General features: G+C 34.3%; 1 protein-coding gene across 1 annotated transcript in view; it reads right to left on the bottom strand.

Moving 5' to 3' along the window:
* Positions 1-1425: 1425 nt before the first annotated feature.
* Positions 1426-17841, bottom strand: part of LOC110024948 (E3 ubiquitin-protein ligase ORTHRUS 2-like) — a 16894-nt gene continuing 478 nt past the window's right edge. The window contains exons 2-9 of the mRNA XM_020725146.1: positions 13743-14280; positions 12729-12854; positions 11466-11565; positions 11296-11357; positions 5865-5967; positions 3888-4023; positions 2937-3151; positions 1426-1872 (exon numbers count right to left, since the gene is read on the bottom strand). Coding sequence (XP_020580805.1) covers positions 1663-1872; positions 2937-3151; positions 3888-4023; positions 5865-5967; positions 11296-11357; positions 11466-11565; positions 12729-12854; positions 13743-14280 — 1490 coding nt within the window. The 3' untranslated portion in view covers positions 1426-1662. The remainder of the gene's footprint in view (positions 1873-2936; positions 3152-3887; positions 4024-5864; positions 5968-11295; positions 11358-11465; positions 11566-12728; positions 12855-13742; positions 14281-17841) is intronic.

Here is a 17841-nt window from a genome sequence, read left to right as displayed (position 1 = left end):
TTGGATCAAATTTGACCAAATTCACACACTTTAACCAAAATCGTCAAATTAATCTTAATGATAATCAAATACCTCAATTTCAAACTCACATCAAATTCAGCATATCTAAATATAATTTCAATTGAATACAAACTCATTTAATTGCCCCATGATCAATTTCCAAAACGATCGATCTCGAACAAAAAATTCAACGCAAATTAAATTTGACGCATTTTTAACATGACCGTCGACCAAAGTCGTCCGAAAGACCCTGGATGACGAAACGGATCGCGTGAGTGCGCTTCGAATGTCGATTTTGATTAAAAGAGTGTTCATTCCATCCCGAAGACGTGTTTGAAAAAAAAAACACACAAATAATAATAATAATGATATTATTAATATTAATATTAATAGTATTATACATATAATAAAATTATATGTGTGTATATATATATATATAACAATAAATTCTCACGCGTGGACTTACCTTATTCCCACACCTCTTCTCTCTCTCTCTCTCTCTCTCTACTATTCAGTTATCACGCATGCTTCTCCACGCCTCTCTCTCTCTCTCTTTCTCGGCTGGCTATAGGATTAAAAATAATAATAAAAAAAAATTGTAAAATAATTTCTCTCCCCCTTTATCTCCCCTATATAGCACTACTCCATTCTTAAGCAAGCCCCGGCACTCCATTTCTTCTTCACTACACACAGCAGCAAATCCCTTTCTCCTCACTCTTCGGAAAACGCCGAAGACACCGGAAAAGTCGAAACCGAGCTAAATTTCGGCGAACCTCCAATCCGACGTAAAAACAACATCAAACCGACGTCACGAAAAGTTGAATAAGCTCAAAGGAGCCTACTTATTCAAATCTAATTGAGGACAAACCTCTTACGCTCAGATATATCTCTTAAATTGAAACGATAATCCCGAACTTCTCTCCATTCCAGATCGCAAAATAGACCACAAAATACTTAAATATCCATATGTATGTGATCTACTCTTCGAGCTAAACAAAACAAAATCATGAACACAAAATTTGGTTGAGAATTGGCGCAGAAGGGACTCCGGGAAATTTCGGTCGTCGGTTCTCCTCCATGCTTGCGTCGTGGGTTCCGTGGGTGTCGCGTGAGGGAGGAAGAGATGAGGCAAATTTATTTTTTTTAGTTATTTTATTAGTAGATCATAAGATAGAAAGAAAGAGAGTGTGCATGTGTGTGAAAAGCACAATAAGTGACATACACTTTATTCCTTTGTGGTTGGTTACTCACGAACTGATCAACACAAATCTATTTATTGCTCAGGAGAACAGAACTTTGTATCCCTAAATTTGACAATGCTAAGAGCACATTAGACTTAAGAAGACTGCAGTGGCAACAATAATTACAGTTTGCAATGCATCTAAAACTCACTCAAAACCTAACAAATTTGAAAATACACCCAAATTTACAATATATTTCATTTTCATCCAACTAAACACTAAAATTTATAAAATCCCTACAGTCCATATAAACTGCATTACAGATTCAACCAATCAAACAATTTTCACCCTCTATAACCAGCAAAAGGCCCACAAGATGCAAAAATATAAAATATCAAAAACAACATAAAACAATGCAAAGATTTTACATAAAAAAATACTCATCAAATTCATTAATGTCATCAACTTACTTGATTTTTTTCTAATGTTGCTTTCTTTTCTTCCCAAGCCTTTGAACCTCTTTATCACCTGGTTTCAGTTCTTCTGGTAAAGTAATCTCAGTATTGTTTTTCCCATTTGTATCCACATCATTATAATCTTTACTTTCAGTTTCTTCCACATTTATCTCTGTGTTCGCATCCTTCATCTTCTGATGGAGTGAATCAATCAAATCCATGAGCTCTCTGTTCACCTGCAAAATTGGTAGAAACTGGTCAGAAAATCACATTTTTCACCCTTAAATTTTTGTTAAACTCTTTAATATTACATAACTATCACTCAATCCTCATGTATTTACATATTAGACCACCTAACCTATGCCGAAAACATAAGAATTGGGTGCCAAAATTAAAGTATGGGTCTAACACAAATCCTTCACGAGTAATTGGGATCTCATGTCATGTTGGGTCGCATTCGAGTTCATGTTTGATCAATCAAATTGAGATTTTTTACATAATTAACAAACATATTAAGTTCGAGTTACTCATACTTGCTTAAAATTATTTTCTAGTTAGACATATACCCCACCTAAAAACAGAAATGCAACGCTATGAAAGGAATGTTTATGCAAGTAGATGCTCGAATGTGTATCATATTTGTTGGAAATAAAGTGATAATCCCATGTGACACTGCTTTAAATAAGGGGGTTATTTACATACATAACTTCCAATTCTTATGTATTTACATATAACTTCTTAAAAGTGTAATACACCTTTTCATGCATATGTAAGAAGGCATGAATGTAAAAAATTGAAGTTTAGGTGCTAAATTTGAGTGGCATGCATGCAATAAAAAGAGGTAGTTACATACATACCTTCCAATTCTTAGGTATTTACATATATAACACCTAAATTTTACATTTTACATTTATATCATCTTCCACTTCACGTTAAAAATACCACCATTTTTTCTTTTTAAAAGTTAAATACACCTTCTCATGAATAGGTAAGAAGACATGAACGTAAAAATTGAAGTTTTGGTGCTAGATATGCAAATGCACAAGGAATAGAGTGGCGTGAATGTAAATCTTCAAAAAGAAAAAAAAGAAAAATTATGCAATTTTTTTTTCTTGAAAAAAGTTTGGCCGTTGGCTATTATACAAGCCCCGACCATCATTTGGGGGTAATTGAATCTCAGACCAGAGTAGACTTACAACTGACAAGCAGATCCCCGACCAACTGATCTGAGTATGCGGCGCAGAAAAATTATGCAATTGGAAGAGATAGAAAGATAAAAATTAAGCACGTGGGGACAAACCTGTGGATTTTGCAAATAATCACTGATGTCAATCTTACACGAAGGGCACTTCTTCACTATCTTCTGGGCCCTAAGAGTCCGACCCCCACTCGTCCTCTCCCTTATGAAGGACTGGTCATCATATGCATCCAGTAAACACTTCTTGCAGAAATTGTGAGCGCAAGGAGTTGTGAGGGGAAAGATCATAACCTTCGAGCAAATCTCACATTTAAATTCTACAGCAGAGAACAGCACTTGTTCAAATAATGATACATTTACAAATATACCATAATTTTTTTTTTAAGTATTTACAAATCTGACACCTAAACTTTCATGCAATACCACAGTTACTAACTCTCTAAAGGTGAAACATCTTCTCAAGCATAGGTTTATAAAACTAAAGTATTAAAATTTGGATGTTAAATAAGTAAATACATCAGATGTGTGGTGGGTATGTAAATTTCCTCCCAAAAAAATGTAAATTATTATCGTTGAAAAAAATGGGGGCCATTTACATACATACCAACCAATTCCTATTTATTTACATTTATTTTTTACATTTATACCACCCGAATCTTTCATATCACACAAAACTCCACACACTTTTATATTAGGCGAGGGAACACAAGTTTACACATAATAAGTACAGATTACGTTCCCATGCTTATTAATAAGCAACACTGCATGCATTATTCAGATATAAGAATTTCTCCACGGAGTTCAAATGGGGCATTTACATACATATCATCCAATTTCTATCTATTTGCATTTATAAACCAAAATTTTGCTTTTGTTTACATTTTAACCACCCAAATCTTTTATATTACATAAAAAATAATACTATTATAAATTTTAAAAAAAATGATATACACCTTTTGATGCCTTTAGGTGTTAGATATGTAAATATATAAGAACTGAGTGGTATGTATGCAAATCTTCCTTTTCAAATTCATGGACAGGAAAGAAGCAAACCTTTAAGCAGTCTATCTCTCATGCTGGTGCTTTTAATGCTTCTTTTTCGTCCACTATTTTTCGCATCAATATTCCCTGAGACCGAAATCTTTCTACTTTTCGGTGGAGGCTTTTTCCAACCCCACCCATTCTTTTCCTAAGCAAAAGGATAATAAAAATAATGATCAAGTCTATCTCTCATGCTAGTGTGTTTAACTTTCTAAAAGCTAAAATTGTGATATTTTTTATGTGATAAAAAAGAACTGGATGGTATAAATGTAAAGAGTAAAATTTAGATGTCGGATTTGTAAATACAAAAGAATGTGGTGGTATGTATGTAAATGCCCCAACAATCTATCAATATGAAAGCACGAATCAATAAAGATAAGGGATAAGGGCATGGCACAAGACTTGATATGAGTAGGAATGTCAAAAAAGCTCGTGTTCAATTCGTTCAATAAGTAAACGACATGAACGTGAACAAATTTTTTTCGTTCGGTTAATTAAACAAACCAAACACGAACAGTGATGCGTTTGTTCGTGTTCGAATCGTTATTGTTTAAAATAAAAAATAATTTAAAATAATTATATATAAAAAATTTATGATATTTTAAAAAATTAAATTTTATAAATTATAATATATAATAAATTAATAATAATAATATATTAATATACTATATTAATAAAATACTAATATAGATATTATATATTTATATAATATAAGTTGTATAATTAATATAATATACTATTTATATATATTAATATTAGGGATGTCAAACTGGCCCGTCGTTCGCGAGCAGCTTGTGTTCGGCTTGTTCGTTAAGAAAAGAATACGACCAGTGACTTCACGAACAATTTCAAACACGAACTTATTTCAAACAAACGAAATTTCAAATGAACCGAACACGAACACAAGCAATATTTGTTCGTGTTCGGTTCGTTTACACCCCTAGATATGAGACGCCCATTATTATAAATAAGACTTGATCACATATTTTTACATAGTACTATAAATTATATGCTTTTTAATTAAAAAAAATTCAAGGAAATTGTATAAATGAAATAAAGAATGATATGAGTGAAAAAATTCTAATCTTATAAAAAGGCATAATCAACAACTAATTTAAGTATTTTTAACTTATTTAAAAACATACGCATTGTATTGAACATGCATATCCCATATATTTTTAATATTTTTAATTTGATGTGTGGATGGAGTTTTTGAAGGTAAAAGCATGTCCCATACGTGGTGTCATGAACGACTGAGATAAACTATATTATGTTATAATTGAGTTTGAGTGTATCAAAGGAAAAAGCCAAAGAACAAAACTACAAATATTAATAATAACGTTAAATACTAAGATAACACCCAAAATTTTGGGGCCAAATTAATCCCAGAATGTCCCACTTCTCTGATTTAATTACTTGATTAAATAAATTGATCTAAAACAAGCCCTCATATAAAAATTATGATACAAAATTAATTCTAATTAGTCCCTCAATTATACAAAACTAATCGCAGTTTAGGTGTTTAGGGCAACTATAGTTGTTTGAAGAAGCAGTTGAAATAGTTGTGAAGCTGCTGCAGAAGAAAATGTTGTTTAAAAAGTTGTGGCAATTACATAATTATTTTATTTTCAAAAAAATTAGGTCGCATCCTTCTGGTAGCCACGTCAGGTTGCAAAAATACAATTTCCCGCCGATGGTGAAAAAACAGGCGAAAAGATAGTTTTGCCAAACACCTAAAAATGCGATATGACAACACATCATCAACATACCCCTGCTCCAAATTTAGCCTTAGTCCCTCAGAGATGATTTTAAATCAAGTTTAAATATTTGAAAGACTAAATTAAAGAAATATGATACATTAAAATGAAATTGACCAAAATAATCCAAAATAATCCTCTCCAACAATAGAGTGACCTTTAAATATTCATATTGGGCAACCAACTTGTGTTTTTCTACTGAGATAGAAGGAGCTAACAAAATTGTACTTACATTGTAGCCCCATGCAGACGCTTCTTTCCTTTCTGTAATATTAGTAGCGAGCTTCAGCTCCTTAATATCAGGTAGTGGCCTCGGGCGGTCGCCATTCTCATCACTGCCAAACAATTGAATATTTAAGAGCATCGAAATTTGAAATTGAGGGGAAAAAAAATCTTTATGTTACACACTTAGCTACACGGAAGCACTATTTTCTTATCATTATCAAATAGTGATTCTTTAAATTTAGGGGCATTTACGAACATAACACACAATTCTTACATACTAACATATCTAACATTTATATTTGCATCCATAACACTTAAAATTTTAAAACTGCATCTAAAATACCATCATCATTAACTTTTTTTAAAGTGAAGTACACCTTTTTATACTTTAGGTTTATGCACCAAAATGTTAAGCCTAAATATCAAATTTTGGGTGTTACAGATAAGAATTGTGTGGTTTGTATGTACATTTTCCATAACTTCAATTTCATCATCTATAGCACGAGTAATCAAAGAAAAGCTATACTTTAATTTGAATATTACATAGATTTGAATGGAAAAGCTACATTCTGATGGATTGTCTTGATGAAAATACTTTTGAGTTCAACTGCTCCCAACAATAAAGAAACGATAAAAAAATTATGTGGCATTCAAACAATGATGTGACTTGAGTGATCCAATAAGTTCGGATTTCTCATTAGTTTTGATACGCCATTAACAAATCTTCATCATCCGACACAAATCTCGATGTATGACATGGATTTCGAAGCAATCTTTTGACCAGGAAACACTCAAACTTCAATTAGAAGCCATTCTGAACTCCGATTTCAGCAAACTTACAGTCAGACTGATTGGCTCAACTACGCATACCCAATAGTACTAAAATTGGTCTAATTTGTGTCAAATCAAGCTCAAATCAAGCTATTAAAGTGTTTTTAGAAGTTTTTTGGGCATATTTGAAAGTTCAAACATATGTTGAATCCGGCATGCTTATAGTCGAATAGAGCGTCTCGACAAGACGAATCCAATGAGCACAGAATCGCTAAATTTCGGTATCGTTAAGACCCTCAAATGCTCATCAAATGTTGTATGATCAAGAGAAGCTCTCTGAGTCATCCGATCAATTTCATTAATTGCAATCGAAACTCTATAAATAGAGATCCAACGCTCTCATGAAAAAGAGAGAGAAACTTAAAACCCGAAGAAGAGCTTGAAGCTTAGAGAAGAAGTTGAAGTCCAGCATCACTTCGTCGCCGATTGCTGCCGACCACCAGTCGTCGACCACCACTCGCTGGTCATTATCGATCACCATCGATAGTCACCCACTTCTTACAACAAGTTCATCCGCATACCTATTTTGTATCTTAGAAGATTGTGTAACATTTTTACTTCAGTGGGATAAAGAACTGTACTTGTAATCTCCAGTTTATAGTGGATCTCTTCAGTTTGGTCAACCCTCGTGATTTTTCTCTTTATGGGTTTTCCACGTAAAAACTTCTAGTGTTTATACTAGTTTTTTTTTCCATCTGAGTGTGTTGAATTTTCGTGCAATAATAAGACAATTCATTACTCTACTGTCACGAAGCTTCTAGCACACATCAGTTTAGCGTTTTCTGTAGGAAAAAAGTATTCCCACCGCTAAAATACTTGCAAGAATTGTTGCATGGTCACTAGGCGCAACACTCGCAACAACAAAACATCTCTCCAACACCCATCAATCCAAGAGACAGTCACAGAGCCAAGGGCATCAGGCCTCTGCTTCCTTCTACTCTATAAGGCATTAGCCCACTCTATAAGGCATTACCCCACTGACGAAGGTGCCTAAGTTCCTTCTCTGAAAGACCGAGTACGTAGAATGGAGTCCCAACATGAGATCTTCCAGCTCCTACGGAAGTCGATGCCCATGCACCTGGATAGAGCTTATTTACCACAAGTTCAACATCCAACAGGAAATACCTTACTGAGTTCTCTCCTAATGATGAAATCATTCACCTGCCCAGACAAAATATCGATCTACTTGACGTTACAAGTTCCACTAATCTGTCTCGTGCATCTCACCTGGCACCGCCCCACCTTACTGATGCTCTTGGTGATGTCATCCGTAATGAGTTACGACGTCTGGTCCGGAATGAGTTCGCTCTGGAGAAAAAAAGGATTGCCTCCCCGCTTGCCGCAGCTTCCAAAAATCCACACTTTTGGTGGAGTAGGTTCTCCGACAACCCATCGTAGTGGGTTTTAAGCTCTCGAGCATCCACGTCGACCACTATCAAACCATCATGCACATTCACCGTGTCTCTGATGTATTTATTTGTCAAGTGTTCCCTGCAGCTCTCAAAAGTCAAGCTCGCACATAATTTTACTCCCTCCTGGGGGGCACCATCAATACCTTCAATAAGCTTGTCAGACTATTTGTAGAATAGGACCATCAAATATGCATACCACTTATCAGGAGTTCACCCGAATGAAGGGGAACCCTCAAGGAATACTTTTGCAGCTTCTCCACTAAAGCCCGCCAGATTTCGGGAGTGGATCTAGAGTTACTAAGAGGAGTCATTCTTGGAGGGCTCTGCCCGAGACTTTTTTATTCATCACAAATGCGGAGACAGTGCACTCTTACGATCTCTTCTATCACGTCGAATCTCAAATCTCTACAAACAAGGCCATCAATAAACTCGAGGAACAATTCAAGCGATTGAGAGGCAGATGCAAGAATAATGTCGAGGATTCCAATCAAACTCACAGCGAAAAAAACTTAAACTATAGGGAATCATGAGTCTCGATCAAAAAAAGAATACACGCTACTCAACACGTCATGTATCAATATCCTAAAGGTCATCAAGAATGAAAAAGTCGTCAAGGGCCAAACCCATTAAGAAATCTAAATTGTGGAGACTTGTCTCAGTATTGTCATTTTCACTAAGCAAAAAGACATTAAACAGAAAGATGTTTTCAATTAAAGAAAAAACTTGAACGTTTGATATGCCAAGGTGACCTAGGTTGCTATTTACAAGAACGAGGCGTGAAGCACCAAAAGAAAATCATCGGGATTATTAAATGAAAAATACAACTCTAAATTATCTTATTTGAGTAAAAGACTGAGATATAAACTCTTAATTTTATTCTAGCACAATTTTCATATTGCTTTACACTATCGTTTAGTGAAATTTTCTTATTTTCTCACGGAAAATTTTTATGTAAAAGGGCTACTTAAGGGCAAACGACAAACAAGATCTCCACCATGCTCCTGAAAGTCGAGCTGAAAGGCAAAACTCGATGGGAAGCTACCATATCCCTAGAAATCGAAACCAAGAGGTAAGACTCGATGGGAAGTTACCATACCCCTGAAAGTCGAGCCCAAGAAACAAGAGTTGATGGGATGATAAGATAACCCTGAAAGGCAAACCCAAGCGGTAAGACTCGATGAAAAGCTATCATGCCCCTGAAAGTCAAGCCAAAGAGGCGAGAGTGGATGGAAAGATACAGTACGCCAAGAAGTCAAACCCAGGAGGCAAGACTCGATGAAAAGTTACAATGCCTCTAAAAGATGAGCCCAAAAGGCAAGTCTCAATAGAAAACTAGTAGGGAACATAATCCTCACAAGAAAAACTCCAAAAGAGCAAGTGATTGATATAATCCCCACTCAAAGACCTCAGAAGGCACAAGTGCTCAAATGACACAGGTACATCAAAAACCTCAGAAAACTACTCAAAAGACACAGGTACATCAAAGACCTTAGAAGACTACAACTACTCAAAAGACACAGGTACATCAAAGACCTCAGAAGACTACAAGCCTCAAAATGCACATGTACATCAAAAACCTCAGAACGCTACAAGCATTAGAAGGCAGCGACACATTTCAAGCTCCTAGAAGGCATAAGCATAAGAATGCACAAGCCTCAGAAGATACGCGGCCCCGATGATACAAATCATAGAAGGCACAGTCTAAAAAGATACGTTATTTTTTTTTATAAAGTGCATGTACCAACTTTAATTGCAAAATTCTGCACATTTGAAAAGTTGCAGCATCCCAAAAGAGGATAAATCATGATTCAGAAGCAACATCAAAAATTTTATTACATCAAGCAGAACGTACAGATACATACACTATCAATCGACGATTACACCAGTTTAAACCATATGATAAAGCATCAATAAAAATGCGTGAAAAAATAGAAACAAAGACATCAATTTGTTTCAACTTTCCCCATGCCATCAAAAGTCTCTCTCACAAGCTGCCATTGGGCTAGAATGGGGTCATTTCACTTCCGGGTTAAGGACGTCTCCTCAACGATCACAATCTTCTATTCTCCTCTTCAAGGATCAACATCCTCACTTGGAAAGCCTGTAATATCTCTGTGTGTAGATTGAAATTAGTCTATGTCTCCCTCAATTCTTCTCAAACATCCATCAATTCTTGGTATAGCTGGGAGAGAAAAACCAACATGAAATATAAGACATCCTGACAGTTCACTAGTTGGCATCTCAATAACAATATATCTATTGCACAAAAGTTATTCACCTTCCTGTACTCGTCAAGGATGTGGTTGATCTCTAAAATATTGATCTTTAATTCCCTTGAAAAAAGGGTCAGGTCGTCTTCAAATGTTGTCGTCATCGCCTCCGTCATCATCTCCTGAGAGTTTTGGCACTTCCTATGAGTTAGTGTAAATAGACCTTAATAAGTTTAGGGTTAGGTATGCATGTGATTGTTATTGTGAATCTTACGTTTAGGGTTTGGGAGAGATTTGTTACCTCTCAAATTGTAGGAATTGTGAGAGATCGCCTGCCTCTAAAATCATAGGTGTTTATCGTTGTATTCATGTTGAATGTTTGATGTTTTTGTAATAAAATGTGTTTGCCCTAATTTTTATGAAACATCATATCAAATCTTATCAAATGGCATCAAAGTTGTTGATTTCTAAGAATTCCTGAAAAAACAAAAGAATGCAGCATGGAGTACAGGGCCTACATCACACTGACTTTCCTGTAGAAACCATGCCAAACAGTGGCGATTCGCTAGCTAGGAGGCGAAGGTCCGGATTGCAGCGTACACGGTCTATCTACATCACACCGACTTTTGTGAAGAAATCGCGCCAAAATGTAGTTCTTCTCTAGCTGGAGAGCGAAGGTCAGAATCAGTGTACAGACCCAAAACTACATCTTAAGTGATTCAATCTTGCTGGGAAGAATCGAGCATTGCTCGATAGAGTCGCGATTAGAGCTATGAGATCGCGGCGTACAGACCCATCAGCTTCCCACGCAAAGAATAAATTATGATTGTTAAAACCAATTTCAAATAGCCGAATACATAAAATGAAGATGATGATGCTTTAGCTGGAGTACCATATTTATTTACATTTCTAAGCCATCAGACTGAGAAAGCACACAAAAAAAATACAAAGTAAAGCCAAATCGTAATAAAAGACGGTTGAAAACCTGCTCCACGGAGCGGGCTCATTGTCACACCGAACAAAAAGGTATCTACAGACTTTAAATCCCTGAAAAATTTTACAAAACCAAGACTAAAACAGCTGCATGTGATAAGAAAGAATGTAAAATGGGCGCTAGAAAAAAATACAATAAAAAGAAAGAGAAAGGGATTCTACCTGAATTCCAACTTTACGCCAACACTTCTCAATTCTGTAAATTCCATCATAACGCACACCAGATTCAGGAGCATAAGCAGAACGTTTCTCTTTATGGGATCTGGTACCAAAGAAGTGAAAAAAAGAAAACGAAGCAAAAAATTATTGGGCCATTTACATACATAGCACACAGATCATATGTATTAATGTATCTCACACCTAAACTTTCATTTTTACACACAGCACTCAAATCTTTAATATCATTTAAAAAAAAAACTATTGCCACTTTTGGAAAGTGAAATACACCTTTTTACTGCATAAGTTTAAAACACCAAAGTACAATGTATGTAAATATGAAATTTAAGTGTGAGATATGTAAATACATAAGAATTGTGTGCTATGTATGTAAATTTCCCAGGGCCATTTACATACATAGCACAAAAAACCTTATGTATTTACGTATCTCACACCTAAACTTTTTATTGTTACACACAGCACTCAAATCTATAATATCACATCAAAAATAGCACTACTATCACTTTTTAAAAGTGAAAATATATATTTTCCTACATAAGTTTAAAACACCAAAGTGACATGCATGTAAATATGCATAGAGACTTTTTTCATGATTGTCACGGTATGAAAACTAGACTCTATCACATCATTAAATGAGTTTGATGCCAATTCAACCATCATGATGAACCTCCCTATATGGAAAAAATGAACACGCGATGCAAACAATGCATCATGATGATTGCCATGGTTTGAGAGCTAAACTATATCAAATCATTGAATGAACTTGATACCAAATCAACCGTCATGATGAACCTGCCTATAAAAATGGAAAAACTGAACATGATATACAAACAATGCCTTACTAGCATATAGCACAAAAAACAAATAAAATTAAATTTTATTCTTAACAGGTTGTTTTAGAAATGAAAACATTTAAAATCCAAGAATTAAATTCATCATCACATCGTTTTAATAATAAATAAAAACTCATGGAATCCATTTCGCTAAAACGTTGCAATGGGAAAAAAAATGAATTATTAATGAACAAAAAAATGCACACCATGAGTGATGACTAATAAATCACACTTGTAACAATGCGAAAAAAAGATGTTCGCGTAAAGACTTCTTATATTTTTTTTATAAACTTACATTACCTACCTCACAATGAAAATATGACACTAAATAGGACGCAATGAAGAAAAAAGATTCATGTAGCCGACCTCACTTAGTGGAATTAAGGCTTTGTTGTTGTTGTTGTACATTACCTACCTCACAACTCTGATAGGATAACCCTTTCTACAGCTAACCCGCAGCGCTTCATTAAGCTTTTCAAACTTTTGGTCAAAGGACTGATCCTTGCTGGTCCGTTTATTTCCACTCAAGTCTCTTCCACCACTGTTCCATGCAAAGATTAAAGCCATCATAAAATATTTATAGAAAGCAATCAGTCATTCAAAATCCAAAAAAGACATTTTAAGAAAGAATGATAACCAAAATAACAATGTAATGGTGATTCCTTAGAAATAAGAAACCTATTCCAGTGCAAATAAAGCACAAACAAAATCATTTAAACAGCACTAAAAATGGCAATATAAGCATTAGGAAGTCATACGCCCACTCATTAAATTGAAAGAGAGCAGAATAAAAGAAAAACTACTAAACGGTGCTTGCCAAGTGATATTGATAAAAAAAATACTCGAAACATTTAAGGGGCATTTACATATATAGCACACAATTCTAATGTATTTACATATCTCACACCTAAATTTTCGTATTTGCACACAAAAAAACTTAAATCTTGAACATTATTCAAAAATATCACTATTACAACATCTCAATCGCGGACTAGATTTTTTTAATGCATAGGTTAGCATTAAAATTCTGTGTCTGTAAATATGAAAGTTTAGGTGTTAGATATGCAGATACATTATAATTGTGTGCTGCGTATGTAAATTTCCCAACATTTAAATAGTGTTCAGTAAATTAATCATCAAAAAACTAACCAATGATAGGAAAGCTGATTTTTTTGAGCGGCATTTACATACATAACACTCAAATCATATGAATTTACATATCTAACACCTAAATTTTACTTCCTTACATTTATGCCACTCAAATCAATCATATATCATAAAAAATACCACCATTTTAACTTCTAAAAAGTGAAATATATATTTTCATGCATAGGCAAGGTGTGCAGATAAAACTTGATGTTTAGGTGCTAGATATGTAAATACAAAAGAATTTTGTGTTACACATGTAAATTTCCCTTATTTAATTCACCTTCCAGTATATAGGAACCATTCTCCATGATCTTCATCATCTTCATACCCTCCTGAAAGAGCAACGGACTGTGCACCATATCCAGACTGCCCAGCAATTCCAGAAACATGAGGAAGATGAACACCCCATTGCCTACACTCCAATCGATCCTCCCAATACTCACCTACCATCACCCCTTTACCTCTTTTGGGGTCATTCTCTGGCAGAATCGGACCAAAATGATCAGGAGGAACTGTTACAAAGATTTGTCCACAACATGCATTAGCTTTTCCAGCTTTTTTCGCCCTTTCGGTAGTGAATGCCTTATCAGGCCTGTTTTCATTCAATAAATGATGGTAAACATTTGTTTTGTTGCCAGACACGGGCTTCGCTGTCTTTGCCATTCGTATGGCAACTACAAGTGCAGAGTTAATCCTTGGCTGAGACACCATTTTTGGTGGAATAGGAGATCGGCATTTCACACAAGTGTGTCTACCTTGGCCCAACCATCTCTGGAAACACTTCAAACAAAAATTGTGTCCGCATGGCGTCTGCAATGAGGGGAAACCAGTTAAGGATGAAAAAAATTACAAAAAAAATCAAGGGGTATTTACATAAACACCACCTAATTCATATGTATTTACATATTGAACTTCTATATTTACTTTTTACATTTACACCACCCAAATCTTTCATATTACATAAAAAATACCACAATTTTATCTTTTAAAAAGTGAAATATACCTTTTCATGCATGCATAAGCTAGCATGTATGCAAAAAATTGAAGTTTATAAGTTAGATATGTAAATACATAGGAAGTGAGTGGTATGAATGTAAATCTTCCAAAAATCAAATAAACCAGAGAGAGATAAAAAGGGCATTATGTTGACAAGTCATATTGTCACTTTTTTAGCATAGAGTACGCTCTTTTCAAATTAGTAAACCTTTATTTCAACATGCGGCATTTCACCAGACAGAAATGTTTTAATTAATAAGACTTTTGACTAAATAAGGTGTCAAATGCAACATTTGATGGAAAATAATCCAACTACTAAGATTTTCACAATCAAACAGTCATTAAAACCAATCCCAGATGAACATAAAGATGTTCAATTCCTTTGCACCAGAGAGAGTAGTAAATAAAAAATGGTAAAAACTTTCGGAGAATGAAGAATCTTGTTGAACAAAATTTAATCGTTTAAAATTATCTTCATAAATAACAAAATGGTAATTATTTGACATTTCTAAGGTGATGGTGAGACATTTCATGCAAAATGGTTCATTTATGAATTTATTTCCACCATCAAACAGTCACTACAAACAATCCTGAAAGGACATTCTGCCGTACAAATGGTTCATACTAAACTAGAGTAGTCCATGGTGAAAAACATGGAGAATGAAGAAAACTAGGGGCCAGCCATTTAAATTGTTGAGATTTCTTCAACATCAATAATATGATAAATATTATAGAAGGCAAAATATAAAGGTTTATATTAGCTCAAGCATCAAAAAATGCAATTTTAAATTAGTGAATGGTAATTGTAGGCCAAAAAAATAAATTCTAAAATAATGTTAGGGATGCATTTGAACCAAGGGTGGAGCCATCCGCCAAGTTCAGAGGGAGCGCACGCCCTTGCTCAGTTGTACCCGCTGAAGTTTAGGGCTTTTCCTTGCTCAGTGAAACACCCCAATTCAAAGGGATGCCCTCGCTTAACAATATTCTCCCCAACTCAATAGGAGCTTCCCTGTTATCTGAACGATACTCACCTAGAAGATAAATTAAGCCTAGCAAATCCCATCCAACCAATCGACTCCATCCATTCATTTGATGACTTCACTCATCAAACCATGGTATCTTATAAAGAACTCACACAAACAATTGTCAATGTATACATTTTAGTTACTCGATCACATGTTCATATGTCAAGAACAATCAAATCATATATTTAATATTTTCTCTTCTTATATAGGTTTCATTGAGAGCCCAAATTCCTAAAAATAAAGGATCAAATCAAGCATGTAGGGACATCTATAGTACCTTATACTATGGTGAATAAGATTTCAAATTTGTTCTCACAAAAATTTTCTCACTATTTTGTCAGCTTCATTGTTCTATTCTCATATATATTATTAGTAGACTCTAAACTTGTCACTATAGTTTTGTTTTCACGGCAGAGTTTTATATCCATTTTGAATTATCGTCATACAATCAACAAAAAAGCTTTATGACAACTGACCTAACGGAGTTGGTCTCATTGACTAGATGGGCTTGCAGAGTGGCACTCATGGAGCTCATTAGATTTTCACCCTAATAATCTATAATAATCACACTTAAGACTTGTGCCATAAGGAAAGGATACAAATTAAAATAGGGAATGATTCAAGGACATATGTTCACAAAATCTCTTTGCATTTCCTCTGGATTAATCCCAAACTAAACACATAAATCACATGAGTTTGCCATTTTTCATTACACCAAGTTAAATAAGTTTCATATAGACTATGAAACTTGGTCACTATATACTGCTAATGATATTTAAGCCCCGTACACATACAAACATAATTGCACATACATAGACCGCTACACATACTACTTACCATATAGATTTCCATCTTAAAATCAATATTACACGTCTATTACTCCTAGAATAAGCTCATATGGTTTATTCATTCAAAAAGAGCATGTGCTTTTCTTTTTGTGAACATTGAAATAATATTATAAGCTAATAAAAAATTTATGTAATAATAAGTATATGATTTGCTTTTAAACTGAATAGTACTTAAAATCAAACCAAATTAAACTGTTTAACACACTAAAACAAAAATGAAACCATCATTGTGATGAAATAAAACAAACCAAACGGAAATAAACTAGTTGGTCTGGTTAAAATTGAGTTAACTTTTTCAAAACAAATATTTAGGAATTGATTTTTCAGTTTAAATTTTAATATTTTTCAATGATTTGGCATGCCTTAGTTTGGTAAATTAATCTAATATGATAAATAGTTTAAGCCTTGATAAGGTATCATGCTATCATTAACAAGGTTGTTTCCATTTTGTTTTGATTCAATTTTTAGGTTCAACGTAGCTATAAGATGTTAGCAATAACATTCTAAGTTATATTTTAAAAAAAAAAAAAACATTCTAGTTAGTAGACATTTTGCTTAATCAGTTTGGCTTGGTTTATTTTGATTCTACAAAACTTCAAACCTGCACCAACCTTAACAAGTTGGTTTAAACAAAATTTCAAATCTAAATTAAATCAAACCGACCCAATCAATTTAGTTATTTTAATTTGCATTTGCTTTAATTAGTCAAATTAGCTCACAAAACAAAGACAATCAAATTAAAATTTCGTATAAAGTCTCAATCATATTATTTGATCACATTAAAAAAATCCAAAAACACTTCTCATTTCAACGATGAAAATAAAACTATAGAATTGAGGTCTTCATCTGTCTTGTATTTACATGATAAATCCAATGTACTTAAACATGACATACTTTAGAATTACTTGATCTCCGATGTTATGGGCAATTAATTCTTTTGGGTCCAGACCCAATCCAATCCACTGAACAAGGAACTGAAATGAACAATATTTTGAATAGGACAAAATCCCCTTCTCCAATTATCTATAAATACCTTTACATCAACCACGCCAAAAAGAGGCTGCCAATACGTCTAGAATTTCCTTAACAATAATTCTTTCTATCACTTTAATTCTTGAACTTATAGAGTTAAAAGCTATGCCAACCATGATCTTCAAAGAAGGCCTACGAAAAGGTTTCCTTTCCCTTTTACATTTCCTCTTACGAGCTCAATTTAAATCCAAACATTGACTCCGTTGAGTCACCTATGGCACCAGTTTCTTTAACTATAACCCATCCATCTGCTACTATCCCCAGCTTCTTCTACATCTACCATATATATGGTGACACAGGAAAAACACCCCGAGATCCTTCAATGCTGGCACAGAAACTTTGATGGAAATCCAGACTCCAACAAACCCGGAGAAGCAAAACAATTCATTTCTTTGATTGAAACTTCTACCAGCAACGCCTACCCATAAAACTAAATGATTTCCGAGTAGCACATCCCAGACTATATATATATATATAT

This window comes from Phalaenopsis equestris, unplaced genomic scaffold (assembly GCF_001263595.1).
Source record: "Phalaenopsis equestris unplaced genomic scaffold, ASM126359v1 Scaffold000282, whole genome shotgun sequence".
Taxonomy (NCBI): Eukaryota; Viridiplantae; Streptophyta; class Magnoliopsida; order Asparagales; family Orchidaceae; genus Phalaenopsis; species Phalaenopsis equestris.
This window is presented reverse-complemented; position numbering and strand designations above follow the sequence as displayed.